The sequence below is a fragment of the Oncorhynchus keta genome, unplaced genomic scaffold (genome assembly GCF_023373465.1).
Source record: "Oncorhynchus keta strain PuntledgeMale-10-30-2019 unplaced genomic scaffold, Oket_V2 Un_contig_14950_pilon_pilon, whole genome shotgun sequence".
Classification (NCBI taxonomy): domain Eukaryota; kingdom Metazoa; phylum Chordata; class Actinopteri; order Salmoniformes; family Salmonidae; genus Oncorhynchus; species Oncorhynchus keta.
Window position 1 is genome coordinate 850001 of NW_026279044.1, and position 21447 is coordinate 871447.

General features: G+C 47.4%; 1 protein-coding gene across 3 annotated transcripts in view; it reads right to left on the bottom strand.

Annotated features, from left to right (window-relative positions):
• Window positions 1–2992: 2992 nt before the first annotated feature.
• Window positions 2993–21447, bottom strand: part of LOC118361454 (protein TASOR-like) — a 32630-nt gene continuing 14175 nt past the window's right edge. Inside the window, exons 13-20 of one of the 3 annotated variants that reach the window (XM_035741404.2) lie at window positions 20620–20924; window positions 19169–20500; window positions 18333–18455; window positions 17767–17926; window positions 16197–16305; window positions 5350–5528; window positions 5057–5191; window positions 2993–4861 (exon numbers count right to left, since the gene is read on the bottom strand). In XM_035741404.2, the coding sequence (XP_035597297.1) occupies window positions 3450–4861; window positions 5057–5191; window positions 5350–5528; window positions 16197–16305; window positions 17767–17926; window positions 18333–18455; window positions 19169–20500; window positions 20620–20924 (3755 nt within the window). In that variant the 3' untranslated portion in view covers window positions 2993–3449. Of the gene's footprint in view, window positions 4862–5056; window positions 5192–5349; window positions 5529–16196; window positions 16306–17766; window positions 17927–18332; window positions 18456–19168; window positions 20501–20619; window positions 20928–21447 lie in introns of all 3 variants that reach the window. The other 2 variants (XM_035741402.2, XM_035741403.2) reach the window with 2 other exon arrangements.

The following is a 21447-nucleotide window of genomic DNA, read 5'->3' on the forward strand; positions in this document are numbered from 1 at the left end:
AGACGTGGAGGAAGCCGTAGGAGGGCAACAAACCAGCAGCAGGACCACTACCTCCGCGTTTGTGCTCTTCACAGATGAAAGCAGGTTCACACTGAGCATGTGACAGAGTCTGGGGACACCGTGGAGAACGTTCTACTGCCTGCAACATCCTCCAGCATGACCGGTTTGGCGGTGGGATCAGTCATGGTGTGGGGTGGCATTTCTTTGGGGGGCCGCACAGCCCTCCATGTGCTCGCCAGAGGTAGCCTGACTGCCATTAGGTACCGAGATGAGATCCTCAGACCCCTTGTGAGACCATATGCTGGTGCGGTTGGCCCTGGGTTCCTCCGAATGCAAGACAATGCTAGACCTCATGTGGCTGGAGTGTGTCAGCAGTTCCTGCAAGAGGAAGGCATTGATGCTATGGACTGGCCCGCCCGTTCCCCAGACCTGAATCCAATTGAGCACATCTGGGACATCATGTCTAGCTTTTACATAAGTACTCAGACCCTTTACTCCATAGTTTGTTGAAGCACCTTTGCCAGTGATTACAGCCTTGAGTCTTCTTGGGTATGACTCTAAACGCTTAGCACACCTGTATTTAGGGTGTTTCTTCTCTGCAGATCCTCTCAAGCTCTGTCAGGTTGGATAGGGAGCGATGCTACACAGCTATTTCCAGGTCACTCCGGAGATGTTAGATCGGCTTTAAGTCCTGGCTCCGGCTGGGCAACTCAAGGACATTCAGAGACTTGTCCCGAAGCCACTTCTGCATTGTCTTGGCTGTGTGCTTAGGGTCATTGTCCTGTTAGAAGGTGAACATTCACCCCCAGTCTGAGGTCCTGAGCGCTCAAGCAGGTTTTCATCAAGGATCTCTTTGTACTTTGTTCCGTTCATCTTTGCCTCGATTCTGACTAGTCAACAAGTCCCTGCATCTGAAAAACATCCCCACAGCATGATTCTGCCACCACCATGCTTCACCGTAGGGATGGTGCCAGGTTTCCTCCAGACGTGACACTTAGCATTCAGGCCAAAGAGTTCCATCTTGATTTCATCAGACCAGAGAATCTTGTTTCTCATAGTCTGAGAGTCCTTTATGAGCCTTTTGGCAAACTCAAAGTGGACTGTCATGTGACTTTTACAGATGAGTGGCTTCCATCTGGCCACTCTACCATAAAGGCCTGATTGGTGGAGTGCTGCAGAGATGGTTGTCCTTCTGGAAGGTTCTTCGATCTCCACAGAGGAGCTCTATCAGAATGACCATCGGGTTCTTGGTCACTTCACTGACTAAGGCCCTTATCCCCCGATTACTCAGTTTGGCCAGCTCTAGGAAGAGTCTTGGTGGTTCCAAACTTCTTGATGGAGACCACTGTGTTCTAGGGGACCTTTAATGCAGCAGAAATGGTTTTGTACCCTTCCCCAGATTTGTGCCTCGACACAATCTTCTCTCTGAGCTCTAAGGACAACTCCTTCGACCTCATAGTTTGGTTTTTGCTCTGACATGCACTGTCAACTGTGGGACCTTATATAGACAGGTGTGTGCCTTTCCAAATCATATCCAATCATTTGAATTTACCACAGGTGGACTCCAATCAAGTTGTAGAAACATCAAGGATGATCAACGGAAACAGCTCAATTTCGAGGCTCATAGTGAAGGGTCTGAATACTTACGTAAATAAGGTATCTGTTTATGTTTAATACATTTAAAAAATGTCTAAAAACCTAATTTCACATTGTCATTATGGGGTATTGTGTGTAGAATGCTGATATTTTATTTGATCCATTTTAGAATAAGACTAATGTAATTGGGTTTTTTTTTAAGTCAAGGGGTCTGAATACTTTCAGAAGGCACTGTATGAAGCCAATTTTATTTACAATGAAAGTGTCCTTTGACAAAGCACATTTATGGGAGCAGGATTTATGAACAGTCCTCGAAACCATGTCAGGACGAGTATAAGCACCAGTTCTGACAGTAGGTCCACTTACTAAGGAAGCAGTCATAGTAGCGCCATAAGTCCAAATTGCAGTTCCACCAATATGTCTTTGGGTCTCTCTAGCATCTTTCTGCACCTGGAAGATACTTGTTATACAAAACCTTGCAACAAAAATAGCTTGCAACTTAGTTTCAACACGTTATGTACAGTGCCTTCAGAAAGTATTCATACCCCTTGACTTATCCACATGTTGTGTTATAACCGGAATTAAACATTTTTTAAATTTGTTAAATTCTCACTCATCGACACAAAAAAATCATGTTAATCACAATTATTGCACACAGAGTGAGTCCATGCAACTTATTATCTGACTTGCTAAGCAAATTTTTACTCCTGAACTTATTTAGGCTTGCCATAGACAATAGGTTGGATATTGTTTAAACGACACAAGACCGTTCAATGGAAACGCACCGTAGGAGGCAATTGTCACAAACTTTCTAAATGTCGACAACAAGAAACAGGTTATTCCACTTCCTCTGATATTGTCTAAAAAAAATAACCCTAGTGCTGACCTAAGCTATGTTGTATGCAGGATGTTTGTCAAGCCCAGCACTTACACAATATCAAGGTATTGATGAATTTGGTGTGTTTAGTCCTGAACTGGAGAAAAAAACTCAATTATTTTTGGACCATGCTCTATTTTATTCTCTCCTATGACATGGCTCTCAACCTTATCAAAGTCCCATTTATTTTGATGGGCCTACTATTGTTATACTTCTGAACCCGGCGGTTGCAAGACTCCATTAGACCAATAAGAGATGCCATTCAGATTATTGGAGGTTCTTAGCACTACATACCAAATTGTTAGTATAGATTTGTAGCTCCCATCGATTGGCTTATAACGCCTCCATGACAGACTAACCCTCATATGTCCAAAAAGCTGCCAGGACAACTAGCTCATGGTTTGATCTCCAGGTGTGCAGATACAAAAAGAAAACTCAATAACAGGTGGTGACAGCTGTGGTGCATGCTTTTAGATTGCTAGTCATCATGATTATGCTAATAGTTATCAAATCGACATATAATTTGAAACATGTTTATTTTAATAGATATTCTTCTTTGAACAACCAAGGATGTAAAAAAGAAAACCAACAGTGAAAAGTGAGTGCCTTCCACTTGTGTTTTTTTTCTTTAAAAAAAAAATAGCCTGTCTCTTCCCCCTTGTTCAGAAACTGTTCTAAAACCGAAAATAACAAAAAATAAAACAAAACCGAAAAGCGTGGAAGGTCATTACATTTCTTGGCAATTATAAATATAGTGGTTGGAACAGGGGTCTGAAAAGGCTCACATGTAAAGAGCGTACGTTTATACACGACAGTAACGACACTCGGCACTGCCTGTATCAAGTTTATTTGTAAAAAAAAAAACAGGATCCTTCTGTCCAGTATCAATTCAATGTGTTTATGACAAGTAAATATGTACATTCAGCTCTACCAGTGTGACGTGCCCATTACCCCCTCTATAATTATGATCGTCTGTTCAGGGGGAGTAGTTGTGTGAGTATGTGTAATCTGAGTAGTAATCTTGTTCACCTGGCCTGGGCCAGGGGCCTTCAGGTGGGGCTCCTCTACCTCGGCACTCCCCTAACGACCCGGGACCCATTCCCCTAGAAACCATGCTCCCGCGTTCCATACCCCCATCCATCTGTCCAGGCATAGCACCTATACAGCTGAAGCGACCATCGCTGAGTGGATGTACACTGGCCACGCCGCCTCGACTACCTCCAGTACCTCCAAGGATTGGCAGCATTGGCCTAGCTATTGAGCCCCCCCTGGTGGCTACAGAGGCAATAGCCATGCCCGCTCCAAGGCTTTCTATACTGTTCACTGGAGTCCGGCCCCCCTGACTTCCAGGGGTACTGCCACCAGGAGTGCCTGTCCTCTCCCTCTCCCCGCTTTGGGTGAGACCGCTGTGGGAAACAGAGCCAGGCGTGGCCCCTCCCTGGCTGTTAGGTGTTCCACCTCCTAACCCCCATGGGCTCTCCCCAGGCCCACTGAGTGTCCTGTCCCCCTGCTGGGTGGGGGTCCCATTAGTGCTGGAGCTGACCCCTTCCAGGTAGCCGTGCTGGGCCATTTCGCTCTGAGAATAGCCCAGGCCTAAGGAGGCAACAGCAGGGTCTGAGTATGTAAGTGCAGTGGATGGAGAAAAGGAAGAGACCTTTATGGCTGTGCTTGACAGAATGCTAGTACTGCTGGCTATAGAGAAGGATGCTCCAACACCAACCCCTGCTGCTCCAGTATCAGAGCCAGGCATCCTAAATGACTGAGACAGAGCCCCACCCAACGTGAGATGTGGTGGAAGGGGAGGCTGGGGGATGTCTGATAGGGTGAGGGGGGCCTGGCTGGTCAGAGGCCCTGTGGTGAGAGTGGAGCCTGGGGCTGTAGTAGGTGCTGTGGCTGGGTGTCTGTAGTCCTGTTCTTGGTTGCTGCTGCAGGGTGAGGCGGGGTAGGCCGGGGAGGCCGTGTAGCCGGAGGAGCCAGAGTAGGATGCCCACTGGGTGGAGGGACACAGGAAGCTCTGGTGGGGGTTGACAGCAAACGCTCCTGGCGAAGTGCTGCCTACGTCCGCCAAGCCTGCCCTCCCAACCTGGTTAGAGGCTTTGAACTGGGAGATGGCTGATTTGAGAGCAGCGAAGTCGGCCAGGTTGGTGGTGCCGCTGGAGTAAGAGAGGGAGGAGGGTGTGTGTCGGCCGGGGGTGTTGAGCTGGTCGGGAAGAGGGGGGCGGAAATCGTCTGACTCAGGTAAGGGGGGCTGCTGGGTTGCGTCCCCCATTCCCCCTCCTGTTCCTCCCTCCTGTCTTTGGGCAGGGGGCTTGGCGATAAGCTGGTTTTGGGTGTCGTCATCAGAGTCCAGCGACATATCTTCCTCTTCTACATACTCGTCATGCACTGCTGAGAGAGGAGTAGAGGGGGAGAAAAAGTGAGAGGAGAGGGGGGACGAGGGGAAGAGAAGGAAAAGGTTATAGATACATTCAAGTAAAATATTTCACATTTGGCCACACGTTTTTGAAAATTTTGTTCACAAATATCTTGCCATCACAAAGAATTATGCATTTGAATTGTGAAGTCATTGTTCATGATACCCACCAGTAGAGGGCGGCGTGGGCAGCTCGTTCAGATCACTGCAGCCAATTAGGCTGTGAAAACTTGTCATGATGTCATCGATGTTCGCTATCACGATGCCGTTCCTGGAGTACTGCAGGAACATCTCAAACCGCCTCTCTTTAGGGGCAAACAACAAAAGAGGGGTGCTCAACTGGAAAAGTAAATATTCTGATTTACAAAGAGAAAAATGCCTTATAGAGAGAGATTCTCAAAGCAGTGAGTGAGGAAGAGGATAATAAATGATAATGTTGTGAAAATTATGATGGTGGTGATACCTGTGAGGAAGATGATGTGGCGGTGCTGGGTGTGGTTAGCCTGGAGCTTGACCAGGCAGTCTAGATCAGGGGCCTGACGTGATTGGGCGTCACACTCGTGGTAAGGCAGGAACTCCACCAGGTGCTTCTTCTGATAGGCTGTTAGCAGGTTCAGAAGAGCCATGGCATCACTGTTCAACCTATGAGAGGAGAGAGGGGGTGGGGATGTCTGTCGTAATCGTTCCTCTTTCACCCCAGCTGCCAAACTAACCCTGATTCAGATGACCATTCTACCCATGCTAGATGATGGAGACATAATTTATAGATCAGCAGGTAAGGGTGCTCTTGACATGCTAGATGTTATTTACCATTCAGCCATCAGATTTGCCACCAATGCTCCTTATAGGACACATCACTGCACTCTATATTCCTCTGTAAACTGGTCATCTCTGTATTTCCCTAACGCAAGACCCACTGGTTGATGCTTATTTATAAAACCCTCTTAGGCCTCACTCCCCTCATCTGAGATATCTACTGCAGCCCTCATTTTTTAAATTTCACCTTTATTTAACCAGATAGGCCAGTTGAGAACAAGTTCTCATTTACAACTGCGACCTGTCCAAGATAAAGCAAAGCAATGCGACAAAATCAAACAGAGTTACACAAACAAAGATACAGTCAATAACACAATAGAAACATCTATGTACAGTGTGTGCAAATGTAGAAGAGTAGAGAGGTAGGCAATAAATAGGCCATAGAGGCACTGGAGTAATGATGTGCAGATGATTATGTGCAAGTAGAGATACTGGGGTGCAAAAGAGCAAGAGGGTAAGTAATAATATGGGGATGAGGTAGTTGGGTGTGCTATTTACAGATTGGCTGTGTACAGGTAGTGATCGGTAAGTACTGACAGCTGATGCTTAAATTTAGAGAGGCAGATATAAGACTCCAGCTTCAGTGATTTTTGCAATTCGTTCCAGTCATTGGCAGCAGAGCACTGGAAGGAAAGGCGGCCAAAGGAAGTGTTGGCTTTGGGGATGACCAGTGAAATATACCTGCTGGAGCAGGTGATACGGGTGGGTGTATCTATGGTGACCAGTGAGCTGAGGGGCAATTCCTAGAATAGACTTATAGATGACCTGGAGTCAGTGGGTTTGGCGACAAATATGTAGTGAGGGCCAGCCAACGAGAGCGTACAGATCGGAGTTGCGGGTAGTACATGATGCTTTAGTAACAAAACCGATGGCACTGTGATAGATTACATCCAAATTTGCTGAGTGGAGTGTTGGAGGCTATTTTGTAAATTTTATTTTACCTTTATTTTACTAGGCAAGTCAGTTAAGAACAAATTCTTATTTTCAATGACGGCCTAGGAACAGTGGGTTAACTGCCTGTTCAGGGGCAGAACGACAGACAGTTCTAAATTTGAACTTGCAATTTGAACTTTGGTTACTAGTCCAACACTCTAACCACTAGGCTACCCTGCCGCCCCATCGCCAAAGTCAAGGATCGGTAGGATAGTCAGTTTTACGAGGGTATGTTCGGCAGCATGAGTGAAGGATGCTTTGTTGCGAAATAGCAAGCCGATTCTAGATTTAATTTTGGATTGGAGATGCTTAATGTGAGTCTCGAAGGAGAGTTTACAGTCTAACCAGACACCTAGGTATTTGTAGTTGTCCACATATTCACAAGTCAGAACCGTCCAGAGTAGTGATGCTAGTCGGGCGGGACGGTGCGGGCAGCAATCGGTTGAAGAGCATGCACTTAGTTTTACTTGCATATAAAAGCAGTTGGAAGGAGTGTTGTACTGCATTGAAGCTCGTTTGGAGGTTTGTTAGCACAGTGTCCAAATAAGGGCCAGATGTATACAGAATGGTGTTGTCTGAGTAGAGGTGGATCAGAGAATCACCAGCAGCAAGAGCGACATCATTGATGTATACAGAGAAAAAAGTTGGCCTGAGAATTGAAACCTGTGGCACCCCCATAGACACCCCCCATAGACACTGCAAGAGGTCTGGACAACAGGCCCTCCGATTTGACACACTGAAATCTATCTGATAAGTCGTTGGTGAAGCAGGCGAGGCAGTCATTTGAGAAGCCAAGGCTATTGAGTCTGCCGATAAGAATGTGGTGATTGACAGAGTCGAAAGCCTTGGTCAGGTCGATGAAGACGGCTGCACAGTCTTTCATTGATGGCGGTTATGATATCGTTTAGGACCTTGAGCGTGGCTGAGGTGCACCCATGATCAGCTCGGTGGAGAATGGAGTGCATAGTGGAGAAGGTACGATGGGATTTGAAATGGTCGGTTATCTGTTTGTTAACTTGACTTTCAAAGATTTTAGAAAGGCAGGGCAGGATGGATATAGGTCTATGACAGTTTGGGTCTAGAGTGTCTCCCCCTTTGAAGAGGGGGCTGACCGCGCCAGCTTTGAAATCTTTAGGGATCTCAGACAATACGAAAGAGATATTGAACAGGCTAGTAATAGGGGTTGCAACAACTTCGAGAAACAAGAAAACAATACAAATAAACATAAAACATGATATCATGCTGTCTGCTACTCAGGCCCAAAAGCTAGAATACGCATATAATTACTAAATTTGGATAGAAAACACTCTGAAGTTTAACTGTTTGAATGATGTCTGTGAGTATAACAGAACTCATATGGCAGGCAATAAATGGTTGTTTTGTTCGATAAAGTCCATCATTTATGTCCAAATACCTCATTTCTGTTCGCGCGATTAGCCCAGTAATCCTAATGCTCAATGCGCGATCGCTTAGTTTTGACGAAAAGTTAAAAATGTTATATTACAGTTTGTAGAAACATGTCAAACGATGTATAGAATCAATCTTTAGGATGTTTTTATCATAAATCTTCAATAATGTTTCAACCGGACAATTCCTTTGTCTTTAGAAATGAAAAGGAACGCAGCTACCTCTCACGGCCACGAGCATGATTTAGCTCATGGCATTCTGCCAGACACCTGACTCAAACAGCTCTTATTCGCTCCCCCTTCACAGTAGAAGCCTGAAACAAGGTTCTAAAAACTGTTGACATCTAGTGGAAGCAGTAGGAAGTGCAATATGACCCCATAGACACTGTATATTCGATAGGCAATGACTTGAAAAACTACAAACCTCAGATTTCCCACTTCCTGGTTGGATGTTTTCGCTCATAAGCCTCATCTACTGAGTTTTCCCAGGGTACTGTGAGCTCAATGATGAAGACCTTATTGAGTGAAGGGGACCAGAGCACCATGTCAGGTCTTAGGGTGGTGGTTGCGATCTCCGGAGGAAACACAAGTTGCCGGCCAATGTCAGCTAGCATTTTCCAGTCGCGGGCCAAGCGCAGCTGGTCTCGCTCTAATGGTGTAGAGCCGCTCTTCGGTGGTTTAGCCCCTTCGCGGACAAAGTTTGTCCGTAAGGAGTGTGATGCTGCTGTGGGTGGTAGGGAGTTGGTGGCAGCTCGCTTGTCCGCCAGGGCGGACGCAAGGTTTTTAAGGACTTGGTTGTGACGCCAAGTGTAGCGTCCTTGGGTGAGGGTTTTACACCCTGTGAGAATGTGCCTGAGGTTGGCTGGCATGGAACAGAGGGCACAGTCCGGATCTTCACCATACCATTGGTGAAGGCTGGTGTTGGAAGGACGTCATATGTTGCTCTGATGGAAAAGCTCAACCGCCTCGCTTCCATGGCCCACAGATCCTTCCAGCTGATCTTCCTCTTCTCCACACTGTCCCATCGAGTCCACTGTCCCTGTTTGGCAAGAGAGACTGCCTTGGCCCACCTTGCAGCCTCCTCCTGATGGCGTACTTCCTGCACTACCATCTTCCGCCGCTCTGGTGCAGTGGCCTTACTCCAAGCAGCACGGCTAGTTAGCCCAAGGCCTCCTCTCCCTTGCTGAACATGACCCACAATGTCAGCATGTCTGAGGGCTGCTGTTGCCTCCTGGACTGCTTTTCCTGGCCTCCATTTGCGCCCAGTTGCCAAGGTCGGCGCGTTGTTGCTCACCACTGGGTCTTGAGATTCATTCAGTGTCATCTGGAGCCTGGTTTTTGCACACTTGAATTCCTCTGTTAGACTGGTGAGGGCAGCTTGAGGACACCATCTCCATAGAGGCCTATGGTGGTAAGGCATCGTGGAACTCCGAGCCACTTCTTTAAGTAGCCTGTGACTCCTCTTTCCATCTTCTCCACTGTTGAGATTGGAACCTCATACAGTGCTAAGGGCCACAACACCCGGGGTAGGAGACCAAATTGCAGACACCAGGCCTTTAACTTTCCAGGTAGCTTGGTGTTGTCGATGGACTGTAGGCTACTACTGATGTCTTTGTGCAGCTGTTGCACCTGGTCTTTATCCTTCAGGCTTGCATCATACCACCTTCCAAGGCTTTTTACCGGCTGCTCAGACACTGTTGGGATTTGGTCATCTCCGATGAAGAATTTCAGGTCAGAGAGTACTCCCTTCACAATCGAGATGCTGCGTGACTTGGATGGTTTAATCTTCATACGGGCCCAGCTGATGTTCTCGAGTTTTCTGAGCAGTCTCCTGGTGCATGGGACAGTGGTGGTCAATGTTGTAATGTCGTCCATGTAGGCTCTGAGTGGAGGGAGGCGGAAACCAGAGTCGACTCGCTGTCCACCAACAACCCATTTTGAGGATCTGATGATAACCTCCATTGCCATTGTGAATGCCAACGGAGAAATGGTACATCCCGCCATTATACCTACATTCAGGCACTGCCATGAGGTGGTGAACTCTGAGGTGGTGAAGCAGAACTGCAGATCCTGGAAGTACGACTTCACCAGGTTTGTGATGGTGTCCGGTATGTGGAAAAATCTGAAGGCAGACCACAGGAGTTCATGGGGCACAGAGCCAAATGCATTGGCGAGGTCGAGGAAGACTACATGGAGGTCCCTTTTCTCCACCGTGGCCATTTGGATCTGGTGCCAGATCATGCTGGAATGTTCCAAGCAGCCAGAGAACCCTGATATTCCTGCCTTCTGTACAGATGTATCGACGTACGCATTCCTTTGCAGGTACTCGGCCATCCTCTGGGCAATGACCCTAAAGAAGATTTTACCCTCAACATTCAGTAAGGAGATTGGGCGGAATTGGCTGATGTTCACTGCATCCTTCTCCTTAGGGATCAGGACCCCGCCTGCCCTACGCCACACTTTGGGTATTATCTTCTTCTGCCAAGCTGTTCTCATAAGCCTCCAGAGGAACCTCAGGACGTCTGGTGCGTTCTTATACACTTTGTACGGGACTCCATTTGGCCCCGGGGCTGATACTGTTCTTGCCCGTCGAACTGTGATTTCCACCTCTTTCCATGTCGGAGGGCTGGTCTCAATATGATGTTCCGGGGGTTCAATAGGTGGGATATCTGATGGGATGGCCAGATGTTCATGTCGCTTTGAGTCAAAGTTTGTTGTTCTCAGGTGCTCCTCTAGGAGGTCTTTCTTTGTTGTTTTTAGAGCTCCACTTTTTTCCTTTGTGAAGAGACTTTTAAGGAACTTGAAGGGATCTTTATAGAATCGAGTTCTAGTTTGTTCTTTCTTCCTTCTGCGTTTCCGTAGGTTCTCTGCTCTACGGAGGGATGCCAACCGGGTTTTGATGTCAGCCTTAAGTGCCTCTATGCCCTCCTTTTCCACTTCCGAGGCCGTATTCCACTGTTTTCTTAAGCTGCCGCCTTTCTTGAACGAGGCGCTTGATTTCTTGTTGCCTCCTGGAAACTGGTGGGGTTGGAACCTTTCTCCCGCCTTTTGCCTCTTCCACTCCAAATCTTTCTGTCCCGTACTCATAGATGATGTCCCCCATCCTCTCCAACTTCTTCTCCACTGTGCCTCGAAGTTTCTCGAGGGTCAAGGTAAGGTCAGTATTCACTGTTTCCCACAACTTCTTGTCACTGGCGCCAGGCCACTTCACATACGGTCTGTGCCCTGGTAGTCTACTCTCGACTGCAGGTCTGGGAGGCTGGGTGAGTTCCACTCCTGTTGTTGGTTCCACCTCAGTTGCTACTTCGGTGCTTGAGTTTACGTCCTCCATGACAGAGGTACTGATGCACTGCAAACTATGGTTTGCGTCCAGTTGCTGTGCTTCATTCGACTGATTTGATCGCTTTCGCAGAAAGTAATCAATGCGAGTTCTCTGTCTCTCTTTACCCAAACACCCCTTCTTCCCCTGGTGGATCCTCAACCCATGGTGTGATGTAACTTTCCTCCAACCACAGACAACTACCTGCATCTGTTTGTGGCCCACTGTTGCAGCAGAACTTGTGATAGTTGCTGTGGTGTTCTCTTGTGCTGTGCTCTCATTACTCGTAGTCGTTTCCAGTCCAGTCGTTACCATGTTGTCAGCCGATGAGTCATCTTCCGCCCCCGCTCTCGCAGACTCTAGGGGTATTCTCGTATGTTGACTTTCTGCAGCTAAAGCGGGTGTTTCCAACATACTGCGAAGCATGGGAAACTACAGAAATGGGAAGCTACCCCATGACTGTCCCAGTGGGGTCTATTCCCTCCTGTCAGCCGTCTCTCCGTGCCGCCACAAGGACTTTCCCCTGTTGTCAGCTGATCTTTCTCAGCAGTCACTGGACAAGTCCAGATATTCAGATTCCAAGAACACAGGATGAGATGTTACTATCCTTTGTGCAACAGGATGTTTGTTTGAGACAATGCATTTCTGAACATAACACACCAATTTCAAATAAGGTTTTTGGACATAAAGATGAACTTTATCGAACAAAACACAAATTTATTGTGTAACAAAGTCCTGTGAGTAGCATCTGATGAAGATCAAAGGTTAATGATTAATTTAATCACTATTTCTGACTTTTGTGAGCCCCCTCCTTGGCTGGAAAATGGCTCTATGGTTTTCTATGACTAGGTGCTGACCTAACATAATCGTTTGGTGTGCTTTCGCAGTAAAAGCCTATTTGAAATCAGACAGTATGGCTGGATTTACAAGACGTTTATCTTTATAATGGTGTATAATACTTGTATGTTTGAGGAATTTTAATTATGGCATTCCTGTTGTTTTGAAATTGGCGTCCTGCAATTTCACTGGCTGTTGTTCAGTTCATATCCCAGAGAAGTTAAAAACCTGTTGTCCCTATAGGTTCCCATGCGGGAACTACACCCGTGCCGTTCAGCTGAAACGGTGGCGCAGGGAATGCAAAAATATTCTTTGAAATATTTAACCTCCACACATTAACAAGTCCAATACCTCAAATGAAAGATAAACACCTTGTTCATCTACCCTAGATCTACATCTACTACATCTATTTTCCTCCTCTGTCTCTGCTGCTAAAGCCACTTTCTACCACTCTAAATTCCAAGCATCTGCCTCTAACCCTAGGAAGCTCTTTGCCACCTTCTCCTCCCTCCTGAATCCTCCTCCCCCTCCCCCCTCCTCCTCCCTCTCTGCAGATGACTTCGTCAACCATTTTGAAAAGAAGGTCGACGACATCCGATCCTCGTTTGCTAAGTCAAACGACACCGCTGGTTCTGCTCACACTGCCCTACCCGGTGCTCTGACCTCTTTCTCCCCTCTCTCTCCAGATGAAATCTCGCGTCTTGTGACGGCCGGCCGCCCAACAACCTGCCCGCTTGACCCTATCCCCTCTCTTCTCCAGACCATTTCCGGAGACCTTCTCCCTTACCTCACCTCGCTCATCAACTCATCCCTGACCGCTGGCTACGTCCCTTCAGTCTTCAAGAGAGCGAGAGTTGCACCCCTTCTGAAAAAAACCTACACTCGATCCCTCCGATGTCAACAACTACAGACCAGTATCCCTTCTTTCTTTTCTCTCCAAAACTCTTGAACGTGCCGTCCTTGACCAGCTCTCCCGCTATCTCTCTCAGAATGACCTTCTTGATCCAAATCAGTCAGGTTTCAAGACTAGTCATTCAACTGAGACTGCTCTTCTCTGTATCACGGAGGCGCTCCGCACCGCTAAAGCTAACTCTCTCTCCTCTGCTCTCATCCTTCTAGACCTATCGGCTGCCTTCGATACTGTGAACCATCAGATCCTCCTCTCCACCCTCTCCGAGTTGGGCATCTCCGGCGCGGCCCACGCTTGGATTGCGTCCTACCTGACAGGTCGCACCTACCAGGTGGCGTGGCGAGAATCTGTCTCCTCACCACGCGCTCTCACCACTGGTGTCCCCAGGGCTCTGTTCTAGGCCCTCTCCTATTCTCGCTATACACCAAGTCACTTGGCTCTGTCATAACCTCACATGGTCTCTCCTATCATTGCTATGCAGACGACACACAATTAATCTTCTCCTTTCCTCCTTCTGATGACCAGGTGGTGAATCGCATCTCTGCATGTCTGGCAGACATATCAGTGTGGATGACGGATCACCACCTCAAGCTGAACCTCGGCAAGACGGAGCTGCTCTTCCTCCCGGGGAAGGACTGCCCATTCCATGATCTCGCCATCACGGTTGACAACTCCATTGTGTCCTCCTCCCAGAGCGCTAAGAACCTTGGCGTGATCCTGGACAACACCCTGTCGTTCTCAACTAACATCAAGGCGGTGGCCCGTTCCTGTAGGTTCATGCTCTACAACATCCGCAGAGTACGACCCTGCCTCACACAGGAAGCGGCGCAGGTCCTAATCAGGCACTTGTCATCTCCCGTCTGGATTACTGCAACTCGCTGTTGGCTGGGCTCCCTGCCTGTGCCATTAAACCCCTACAACTCATCCAGAACGCCGCAGCCCGTCTGGTGTTCAACCTTCCCAAGTTCTCTCACGTCACCCCGCTCCTCCGCTCTCTCCACTGGCTTCCAGTTGAAGCTCGCATCCGCTACAAGACCATGGTGCTTGCCTACGGAGCTGTGAGGGGAACGGCACCTCAGTACCTCCAGGCTCTGATCAGTCCCTACACCCAAACAAGGGCACTGCGTTCATCCACCTCTGGCCTGCTCGCCTCCCTACCACTGAGGAAGTACAGTTCCCGCTCAGCCCAGTCAAAACTGTTCGCTGCTCTGGCTCCCCAATGGTGGAACACACTCCCTCCGGAGACACCTGAAACCCCACTTTAAGGAATACCTAGGATAGGATAAAGTAATCCTTCTCACCCCCCTTAAAAGATTTAGATGCACTATTGTAAAGTGGCTGTTCCACTGGATGTCAATCACCACTAAATGACTTAAATGTAAATGTAAATTACCCGGAGACACCTAGACCACCACAAAAACCCCAGCCTCTTTAAGGAATACCTAGGATAGGATAAAGTAATCCTGCATCTGCTAACACTTTCAGCTCAAATGCCCCAAAAATGACTTCTGGTCCAGAATAATTGTACATCAAAACTTCCAAATTACGTCCAGAATAATACATCTTCCAAATTACATATTACAGGTTTTATATCCATAAATCTCGTTTAAACTGGTCAAACTAAGTGCAGAATCAATCTGTAGGATGTTATAATCATACAGATCGAATATCATTCCAACCGGGACATCCATGTTCATCTGAGGCCGATTGGAACATAGGAAGCACTCTTTCCCAAGCGCGCCTTTCAAGCACATGAAAATCTTTGCGACACTCACAACTTTTCACCCCATTAGGTCAAAGTTCACAGCATATGCTCCATTCCACATTCTACTGAATGAGGACATCTAGTGGAAGACATAGGAAGTGTTTCCAGATCCATAACTTGTTGGGAAGGCAGGGGGCGATGACGTCAAAGTTGCCCCAACTTTCAGGATCCCAAAACTAGTTTGGAAGATTGCCTGCCCTGTGAGTTCTGTTATACTCACAGACATAATTCAAACGGTTTTAGAAGCTTCAGTGTTTTCTATCCAATAATACTAATAATAATATGCATATATTAGCAATTTAGGACAGATTTTTATGCAGTTCACTATGGGCACGCAATTCATCCAAAGGGGAAATGCCGCCCCCTATCCTTAACAGGTTTTAAGAACAAATTATTATTTACGACACCCTACACTGGCCAAACCCGGACGATGCTGGGCCAATTGTGCGCCACCCTATGGGACTCCCTATCAAAGCCGGGTGGGATACAGCCTGGAATTGAACCAGGGTGTCTGTAGTGACGCCTCAAGCACTGAGAAGCAGTGGCTTAGACCGCTGCGCCACTTGGGAGCCCCTGTTAAAGGTCCTCAAAGCACACACATCCCTGGGTCGCTTGTATTTTTAGTTCGTTGCAACTAGCGACTGGAACAAGCTGCAACACACACTCAAACTGGACAGTTTTATCTCAAGCTCTTCATTCAAACACTCATTCATGGACACTCTTACTGACAATTGTGGCTGCATTGCGTGATGTATTGTTCTCTACCTTTTTGCCCTTTGTGCTGTTGACTGTGGCCAATAATGTTTGTACCATGTTTTGTGCTGCTGCCATGTTGTGTTGCTAACATGTTGTTGTCATGTGTTGCTGACTTGCTGTTATCTTAGGTCTCTCTTTATGTAGTGTTGTCTCTCTTGTCGTGGTGTTTTGAAAATCCCGGCACCCGTCCCCGCAGGAGGCCTTTTGGTAGGCCGTCATTGTAAATAAGAATTTGTTCTTAACTGACCTGTCTAGTTAAAAAAAGGTTAACTAAATAAAATAAATGCAAAAATCTAAATACATAAGATGAAAAAAAAGAAAAAGTTATTGATTGAGAGCATGATATCATGTCCTATGTTTAATAATGTTTTTTTAATTAAAAAAAATGTGTTTCTCAGCGTTATAAACATCACCACTATTACTACTTTGAACCTCCCAGAAACGTTCCTTATTGGTTGATAGACTTTCTTACCAGTCTTTGTATGGGCTGGACAATGTTACTGAATGGCTTGACATAGACCTATGCAGATGGCCATGCTCAATGGTAATAGTGGAGGTAATTACTGACCTGCCCAGCTCTTTGAGTTTCTTCTGGGACTTACAGTGGATCTTCCACTGCCAGGGGTTCTCTGGAGAGCTCTGTTCCTCTAGGAACCCCAGGAATGCCTGCAACCGGTCTGCACAGGAAACACAATAATACACAACGCATTACTGATCTGCACAGGAAACACAATAACACATTAACACACAAAACTTTATACTCGTACTGACCCCCCCCCCCCCCCCCCCACACACACACACATAAATGACCTGTCATGAGAGTTCAGTCTTTTCTCTTCCAGAAAAAACACATGGCTTATGCCCTTCTGCTATGTAGTCAATCTATGAACACTTTACTAACCAGAATGTATTTTTTTAAATTTTATTTTACCTTTATTTATCTAGGCAAGTCAGTTAAGAACAAATTCTTATTTTCAATGACAGCCTAGGAACATTGGTTAACTGCCTGTTCAGGGGCAGAACGACAGATTTGTACCTTGTCAGCTCTGGGATTCAAACTTGCAACCTTTCGGTTACTAGTCCAACGCTCTAACCACTAGGCTACCCTGCCGCCACAGTAATGGCAACTGCATGGTACATAAAGCAACAATGGAATTCTAACGGTAAAAAATCTGACCAAATACTGTTTCTAATGAGTAAACTCAGCAAACAAAAGAAAAACGTCATCTCACTATCAACTGAGCCAAAACTGTGACTCGTCAGTGAAGAGCACTTTTTGCCAGTCCCGTCTAGTCCTGCAACGGTGGATTTGTGCCCATAGGTGACGTTGTTGCCGGTGATGTCTGGTGAGGACCTGCCTTACAACAGGCCTACAAGCCCTCAGTCCAGCCTCTCTCAGCCTATTGCGGACAGTCTGAGCACTGATGGAGGGATTGAACGTTCCTGGTGTAACTCGGGCAGTTGTTGTTGCCATCCTGTACCTGTCCCGCAGGTGTGATGATCGGATGTACCGATCCTGTGCAGGTGTTGTTGTCTGCCACTGCGAGGATGATCAGCTGTCCGTCTTGTCTCCCTATAGCGCTGTCTTAGGTGTCTCACAGTACGGACATTGCAATTTATTTCCCTGGCCACATCTGCATTCCTCATGCCTCCTTGCTGCATGCCTAAGGCACGTTCACGCAGATGAGCAGGGACCCTAGGCATCTTTCTTTTGGTGTTTTTCAGAGTCAGTAGAATGGCCTCCTTAGTGTCCTAGGTTTTCAGAACTGTGACCTTAATTGCCTACCATCTGTAAGCTGTTAGTGTCTTAATGACCGTTCCACAGGTGCATGATCATTGTTTATGGTTTAAGCATGGGAAACAGGGTTTACAATGTTTTACAATGAAGATTTGTGAAGTTACTTGGATTTTTACGAATTATCTTTGAAAGACAGGGTCCTGAATAAGGGATGTTTATTTTTTTGCTGAGTTTATATAGTATAGCTGCATGTTATTTCAAAATCCTCTAACGATGGCATTTATCCAACTTCATGGAAAGGACCGGTGACCGAAAACTCAAGATATTCACTCAAGATACCCACGTGACTGTTAACAATGACTGTTAAGGAGATTTGCGGAGACCAATTTAGGCGACTCACCGTGAGTTATGAAGTCTGGGTTGAGGACAAACTCGTCAGATACAATGAATCCTCCAGAGACAAAGAGCTCGTTGTAGGTGTGGTTCTTCACATCGTCTAGACTGTCCACTCCAGCAAAGCTCACCATGGACAGCTTCTTCAACGACACCAGGGCTGGGATCTGACAGGGGGAATGGTTCAGAATAAATAATTAAATAATACACATACATACAGCTTTAAATTCATCCTCAACACTTAACATTAAAATGTACATTTGTGTGAAACAGAGGTAATGACCATGGCCAGAGAGTTAATAATAATTACCGCGAGGAGCATGTCTTCCAGCTCTGCCTACATATTAAATTAATGACACTATGTTTATCTCTGTGCTGCATCCATGTTTTTTGTTGGATTTAAAAATCTATTCCACAGGTTTTTTAGAATTTCATTATTTCAGATTTTTTTCTGGGGGGCTAATGAGAATTCTCTCTGGACAGACATTCTGTCTGGTGCCGTGGCGATGATGACTCATCCTAGCAGCCAGCCAGTCAATCAGGCAGTCAGTCAGCCGATAATGATGATGTTACCTTGTTAACGTGGGAAGAGATGTCCTCGTTCTGAATGATGATGAGCAGTTTATCCAGATTGCTGTTTTTCTCCAGGAATGTCTGGGGGTTACACTCTGTGTTACCCAGGCTCATCAAATACTCCTGTCACAGGGTGAGAGACAAAAAGAAGGGCTTTAGAAGAGGATCAAAGACATCGACACACATCACAAAACCAAATTGACATGGTGAAGATAAGGGAATGAGGGAAAGAGGAGTCGTGCAATATTGTAAAGTGTTTTTAATGGCAGTAGTGTTCTGCAGTAAAACAAGGAGAATACAATGAAGTGGGACTACTCGTCTTCCAGAGGAGAAAGTTAATTTAATGATGTTTGTAGATCAACAACATGAGGGGAACTCTTGACAAGTAAGTCACTGAGTGACCATTCACAATGCAGATAATGACGCAGGTTGACATTTATTGGGACGAGTCTTGTCCTGAAGGCAGAACTGAGCGATTTCAAAGAGATGGGCCATCTGCAAAGTCAAAATTGGCTAGATTGTAAAAATTCTCTTTTTGGTCTTAATTTAAGGTTAGGTTTAGGCATTAGGGTTAGCGGTGTGGTTAAGGTTAGGTTTAAAAGTTAATTTTATGACTAGCTGTGCCAGCAAGTAGCCACTCTGCAGAGCTGCCCCCAGAACAACATTCATGATGAAAAATGCTAATCTGCGATATTTACAGTGGACAGAGAAACTTTGGATAGAGGTATTGGATAAAGGTATTGGTGAAGCGTTAGCTCAATCATTGGTGAGAAGGAGTTCATCTGTGGGCAAACATTGACAACATCGGTGCTAATCATAAGTGAGGCCTACAGTACCTTGATCTCCACACAGATGTCACTCTCCTCATCTCCAGAGTGGATGTAAAACTTGACCGTGTTCTTCTGCACGTCCTTGAAGATCTCCACCAGGCTGCTGAACACCTCAGGCTTCAGCTGGCCTATCAGTAGTCCAGCGGCTGAGGCCGGGGTCAGGGGAGAGGGGGCTGTGAGAGGGGCTTGTTTAGGCCGGGTGGGGGTGCATTCTGAGGAGCCCATGGTGGCCTGGGAAGGGGAGTAGATCTCACACTCTGAGGAAGATGGCTCAAACTTCCTCTTCGTGGAGGGCTTCTGTGCTGCGGAGGGGTTCTTGTGTGGCTGTTTGACCGTACCAAGTTTGTGCCGGCTCTGGGAGGAAGAGGCGCTCTTATCCTGAGGGGGCTGTGCTTTGGTTTTGGGGACATGCTTGGGTGTGGGGGACGTGATGGGTACAGGGTCAGGGAGGTGGACGAGGGCAGTTGGGGGTGGAAGGTGAGGGATGGGGGGAAGGGGAGGGATGGAAGTGAGGGAATGGGGTGGGGAAGGGAGAGTGAGAATAGGAGGGTTAGGGGTAAGGTGGATGTGATGAGGAGGTGGGGGGAGAGAGGGCATGGGAGGGGCGGGGGTGAGAGCATGTGGAGGGGGTGGCACAGTTGTGGGGGGAGCACAGAGGGTAGAACGAGCCCCATGCGCTTTCACAGAGTCAGTGTGGCGGGGTTGGGGCACCAGTCGGCCCATCCTCTCACACAGGGTGTTGACGTGGCCCTGGACAGGGACAGACACGACATAGGGTGCCACAAAGTCTGAGAAAGAGCTGTTGGGCTGCCAGGCGAGGCGCTGGGGCAGCCGTGGGGACAGCTGGGAGTTGTAGTAGATCCTCTGGGTCTCCATGAGGCCCTGGATGGAGTTGGAGAGGCAGTGGAGCCCCTGGCTAATGATGGTGTCCAAAGTGCTGGACGGCCTGGCTGGCCTCTCCACCCTGCTGTCCCTCTCTACGGAGGTTCCCCTGGCTACCCTCTCACTTTCCAGGGAGGCTCCTCTAAGAACCTTGTCCCTTTCCAGAGAGGCTCCCCTCAGAGCCCTCTCCAAGGAAGCCCCACTGGCTACCCTTTCTATAGATGCTTGCCTCGTAACAGTCTCCCGCTCAAGGGAGTCACCACTCTGACCTCTGTCACCCCCCTCCAGACCTCTCCTCTGCTCCAGGTGGCCGTCAGTCAGAGCATCAAGGAAGGGGAAAGGTTTGTCTGTGTGAGAGGCCAGATCCAAGGTGAGTGGTGGATTTTCTGAGGTGTGGTGTTGTTCTCCTGGAGAGCCGGGGCTGAAGAGGCTGGCCAGACTGCACTCCGTCTGCTCCTAAACAAACACCACCACCATCACCATGGTTAGTCACAATACTCCATCACAACACCAGTGGATTCAGTACATTCAAAATGTCTGAGTCCGTACTTAATTTTTTCTCACAAACATCTCACCTCCAGGCAGTCCTGTCGGGCCTGCTCCACTCGCCCTGCGTACGGCGCTCCAGCCAGGGGCTTCTCCATGCTGGCCGTGCCCGTGGTGGGCTCCCCGTGGTCGGGCAGGTCGGTGGCGGCAGCACCCTGGGCCATGGCCTTGTTGAGGGTGGAGAGCAGGATCTTGAGCAGGCGCTGGGTCTCGTTGGCTGAGGAGGCCTGAGAGGAGTTGCCCCTGTCCCTCAGGTCAGTGTTGTAGATCCCCATACTCTCCATTACTGCTGCCAGGTTGTAGTTCCCACCCTCCCCCTCCTCCTCCCCCTGGGCTACTGGGAGGACGGAGACAGTTTGGTTAGGATGGATGTAGCCTCACTTACCAGGTTTATATGGTAGGCTTCTACAGTACACACACAGAAAGGTTAGAAAGGATATTATTGACTATATGGGCCTAGATTTAAATGTTAAATCAGAACCTGAAATCAATATTTTCTCTTTGGTTGGCATATAAATGTAAACATATATACACATATAAACACTATTATTATTAAACACTACTACTCCCACACTTGTTCTTTCCCTTATTCTTCAGTCTTGCACACACCGACACCCCGACTCCCACACCAACTCACTTATTCATTCTCTCATACAATATTTTTTTAAATTTTTACCCCGTTTTCTCCCCAATTTCGTGGTATCCAATTGTTTTGTCTCATCGCTACAACTCCCGTACGGGCTCAGGAGAGACGAAGGTTGAAAGTCATGCATCCTCTGATACACAACACAACCAAGCCTTCTTTAACACAGCGCGCATCCAACCCGGAAGCCAGCCGCACCAATGTGTCGGAGGAA